A 5,031-nucleotide genomic window follows, 5' to 3' on the forward strand; every position below is an offset into this window, starting at 1 on the left:
TGGTAGAAGAAAATTAGCGTCTATGTTAATATGTAACTATATCGAATATGAGTTATAATCTAAGGTAAATAAATTCAAAAACAAACAACAGCTATTCTAAATATTTTCAAGACTGGTATGCACAAAATGTGTTTACATTTATTTGAGTTTGTACTGCTGGACATTCAACAATGCCCAGTCATCTTGAATACCCCAATTATGTGTATATATAACAAACTTTTCATAAAATGTAATTAATTTAGTTTTAAAAATATCAACTGTGTCAATGATTGACTACATTTAAATTTAGTTCTTTATCACATTCAACATTGAAAATAGTTTTTTAAATTGAAAATTTAATTTACAAAACAATATATATTTTTAAATTCAAATTTCTTGTGAATTCCTGTTTGTGTCACTTAGAAATCTATTGTGAATTCGCCTTATTCGCTGTTTTTCTTTAGAGCACAAAATTCCGATGCAATTTGTCCTCTGCTAGTGCTACTATTTGCGAAGGTTTGTGGTTGTGTTTTAATTTATTTATAAATATATATAAAAAGGGTTTACATAAAGTTTAGTATATGTTGTTTATTGCTGTATTTGTGAAACAAAATGTTACTATCTGCAAAGTTACAGCGAAAACCTGCAAATTTAATTAAAAAGTAATAAAATACTAAAAATTGCAATAACAAAGTAGACAGCTGATAACAATGTTGTTGTTATTGTTTTCATTATTTTTTTCGTCTGTTTTCTTAATTGTAATTTACCGGCGCTGTGCTAGAAAATCTTGCTTACATTAATATTATAAGTGCATTCGAGTTGAGGTAAAAAGAAAACATTAAATTTGTGAATTTATAAAAAACTTAGTAGAAATTGAATTATTGTTAAACTATTTATTGAAGTTTCAGTGTTTCAATAAAGGTGTGATATGAAGCTTCTGTGCGAAACTCGCGTCGTTGAACGTCGTACACAGACGGTTAAATCGACGCGAGCAAGTAAAGCAACACTTGCTCTGGGTTATAAGCACAGCGAAGGCGGTGCTAAAGAACTGGAGCTAGTACATTTCACACCGACTAACAAAGCTGGCACGAAATACAAGCTTGCTGGTAATATCGAAACGATACGTACGCGCTTCATTAACGAAGGCAAGGCAACAATAAGCTTACGAGTACCCGCTTATGATATATTCATCCAGTCGGATGTACTAACGCTGAAAAGTTTTTTGCGAACACTTCGTATTGGCTTACAAGGTGGTGATATTCATTTGCGGGAAACTGTACATGCGACACCTATACCAGTTAAGATGCAACCTATTGAACGATTGGTCATCAACAAACGTTCCAAGTATCCTATAAAGGGTTTCCCAAAAACTCTCCGGATTTTGGTGGTTAATAACATTGGTTTAGAGAGAGTTCCTACAACTATTTGCGTACTAACCAATTTGTCATCTTTGGATTTGAGCCAAAACTCTATAAATACAGTAAGTATCAAATAATATAAAATTTAAAAAGAAATTTATTAAATTGATGCGAAAAATTCATTCGATTTTTTTTGTGTAAAAGTACATATAAAATGTATAGATATTGTAACAGGAGTGTGAGCATGCATTTCTGAAGGCATTCAATATGGATATTGGATACTCTGAATTATTGATTTGATTCCGCACCAGCAATAAAGTAATATTCCAGATAGAATTTTTAAAACTATAACATTATAGTCGGTTGATTGTGCGATTCAGTTATATGAATTGATATGTTGTTCTTGTTGTAGGCTGCAAGGATCTGTTATAAGATCAGAAAGCTACAGAGCAGCGACATAATGGTGGGTAGAACTGAATTTGAGGCACACATTGTGACTTGACACATTTATGTATGACAAGTAACTGAATAACACATAGTTATATTGTGATGTGAAGCAGTTCTTGTTGCACGAGGAAGGCGTGGTACACTTAGTGAGGTAGTAGGCGGGAGTCTATTGAAAACTTTGTTGCAGTGCAACAGTGAGCTCGACGGGGATACTGCATCTGTATGAAGGGATGCTAACCTACGTAAGAATTCTTGGTTCGGTTAAATACGAATAAATCAGAACCTTTGGTACAACAATGGTACGATTTAGTACAGGCTCACAGCCCTCGTTAAACGAAACGAAATCATATAATTCGTGAAAAATAGGATGAGGTTTAAGATTATGTTTTAAGTATCAATAGTTTTATATAGGCTGGAATTCCTTATAAATATTTCAATATGGAGGACTAAACAAATTCTAAAATCCTTTTACAGCTTTATTCAATGTTTATTTTATGTGCGAATGTTAGCTTTTGAAATTTTTTACTAGACAATTGTAAAGATTTCGATTCAATTAGTTTACTCAAGCAATACAATCAACTTTAATAGAAATACCGAGTAATCAATCTTTAAACATCTGAGTCGATTAGTACCGAGACATTAACTCAACCATTTTTTTCATAACTTATATTCTAAATATATTATTAATAAATTTATAGAGTGATAAATAACTCAGCTTATTGACATCCGATATATAAAGCTAACACTTTATTGTTAAGCACTATGGTTACTTTATCTGTGAATAACTCCTTGAATTAGTTGTTCTTGTTATTGTTGTTTGTACATAATTAGATAATATTGTAATATATATCTATAAAAGTATGTTCTTAGAATGGTCTGTTTTTTCATATGGTGTTTGGTTCGGAAATGCGATTGATTAGTCATTATACAATTAAAACATATTTTTGCTTATATGGGTTTCTTGATCCATTTGTACTAATCTTTCCGTGGTCTTCTCTTTGTTTGCTTTAATATGGTATGGTAAACATCTTGCTAGTATTTGCTGAATAAAAAGTGCTGAATAAAAACTGCTGAATCTTAAAAATAATAAGATAAAATAAATTCTGTTATTCTGACATAGCCAGTGTATGTTTTCCATTGTAAAAAGTGTTTATACTTTTTATTATCATTTATCCATAAAAGTTATGTTTTTTCTATGAATAATTCACCAAAGAGACATAAACAATATTTTTATAAATCTTAAAATGTCTATGTAGAATTTTAATGGTTCGTTTTCATTAAATGTATCGTATATATTAGAAATACCACTTTAAAATGTATAATATAATCATATAACTTGAGGGATAATTTAAAAGGTCAGCAGATTTTTTTCGATGCTCTATGCCAAAAAAAGACTAATTAAAACAGAAAAAAATCCAATTAAAATTATCGAAATAAATAAACCGAAAATCTTTTGGTTTTGATCATATTCATTAGTGAAGTTTATTTGCATTACAACTGTGGTCCAAAAACTAAAAAAAACAAATAAATAGTTAAATAGTTTTTCTGAAAAAAAACATTGTTTCATTGCACGAAGACATCGAATGTCTTCGTATTATTAATATTATTTATTCTATTCTTTGTCAACTACAATAGATATGAACAAGTATTTATTGTATTTTTGAATAAGTATACTGGACCCTATTCTCCTGTTGCTGCTGTAATTCTCGGAGTTCTATAGAATATTTAACATGAAAGGAATTACTCATACTTATACATGGGTTAGGATATGATAAGGAAGATGAATTGTGAAGGGTGGATTGTATAGGAACACAAATGTATTGGGGTTGGATGGGATTTTAATTGGAGTTAATCTGCACAATTTATTAGTTTGTTAAGGACTGAATATGTTTTTAATATATAAATGTTTTTTGTTTTTTGTTTTTTTAGCTACCAAATGCGCTTGGTGAGTTGCAACTTCGAGCTTTGAACTTGAGTAATAATAAAATTGGTGAAAATTGCAATTGGAATTGGTTACTTGGGTCGATTCGTAAATCATTGATCAATTTGGATTTGTCAATGAATGTAATAAAGAACTTTCCATATTATTTGGTTAAATTGGAGCGTTTAGTTTCTCTTCGTTTAAATGACAATTTGATGGAAAGACTACCATTTTCAATACGTCGCTTGCAAAACTTGCGTTTCTTACATTTGAACTCAAATCGCTTGAAAGCCCTTCCATCGTGCGTTGAGCAAATGTGCTTGCAATCTTTAGATATTGCTGGGAATTACTTTTCAGATCGTCAGCAAATCACTATAGAATACCCAACCGAAGTTCCGCCACTTTGGGTTTTGGCCGGACGTGTTATTTTGCGAAATCAGATACAGTATGATGAACCTGGTAAGTTACCGACTGTGGTCGTTGATTTGATCAAGGAGCTTCCTATATGTTATTGCGGCAAATTGATCTGGAACGCTAAAATTTATGAATGCAGTGGATTAGCATATTTGCGTGCTATAAGCTTTTTGCTATCAAATGCATCACGCGAGTATTTAACTGACAATGTCATTTGCGGACGCCGTTGCTTTGGGATTTCCATACTTAATCGCTCCTAGCCTGTAATTGTCATTCGTACGTATTTAACACGTTCAATAGAATGACTATTATTGGAATAAATGATGTCGTAATATACATATAATGTTAAATATGTTTTTTTACAAAAAGTCTAATTTTATATAATAATATTTTAAGTGTCAAGTCTGAGTACAGGATAATCTAAGTTACTAAGCTTCATTCTTTTTTATATTTTTTAATTTTCTAAGAAATATAATTATCGTTTATTTTACATTTATAAAAACTTTTGTTATTAATATCATTAAAATTTGCAATTGCAATCGTAAAATAAGTAGATATAAAAAAAATAATGATTTTATTTTATATAACTTTTAAATGAAAAGTATAAGAAATATTTTATATGTTACATATAAGCAAAAAAATTAAAAAATGTTAAATTCTGTTTGTTTTATTATCTCCTCATTATGTATTATATAGTAAGTTAGTTTGTTAATAACAAATCAAACGATTGTAATGTAATCACTATTATTAACATTTAACTTTTTTACTTGCAACAATCATTACGTTAAGGCTCTACAGTTAGTGAATTGTTTTCGTTCTGTTATTATTTGGTCAATTCTTATTAAAATATAACATCTTTCGAAAGAGTAGTAAATACTTTTTATTTGTGGAAAATTAGTATTAAATTTAAAT

At 29.7% G+C, this 5,031-nt stretch overlaps 1 protein-coding gene across 4 annotated transcripts; it reads left to right on the forward strand.

Moving 5' to 3' along the window:
• The first annotated feature begins 349 nt into the window (after nt 1-349).
• Nucleotides 350-4,547, forward strand: LOC119662020 (leucine-rich repeat protein 1-like). Of its 4 annotated transcripts, none has more exons than XM_038071558.1 (3): nt 350-495; nt 882-1,459; nt 3,714-4,547. In XM_038071558.1, exons 2-3 carry the CDS (start codon nt 908-910, stop codon nt 4,377-4,379), a joined length of 1,218 nt encoding a protein of 405 aa, XP_037927486.1. In that variant the 5' UTR covers nt 350-495; nt 882-907; the 3' UTR covers nt 4,380-4,547. The 4 variants fall into 4 exon arrangements, with proteins under 4 accessions (XP_037927486.1, XP_037927488.1, XP_037927487.1 ...); XM_038071560.1 differs by having other exon boundaries at nt 888-1,459; XM_038071559.1 differs by lacking the exon at nt 350-495 and adding an exon at nt 509-803 and having other exon boundaries at nt 888-1,459.
• The last annotated feature ends 484 nt before the right edge of the window (nt 4,548-5,031 follow it).

Source organism: Teleopsis dalmanni, chromosome X (assembly GCF_002237135.1).
Source record: "Teleopsis dalmanni isolate 2A chromosome X, ASM223713v2, whole genome shotgun sequence".
Classification (NCBI taxonomy): Eukaryota; Metazoa; Arthropoda; class Insecta; order Diptera; family Diopsidae; genus Teleopsis; species Teleopsis dalmanni.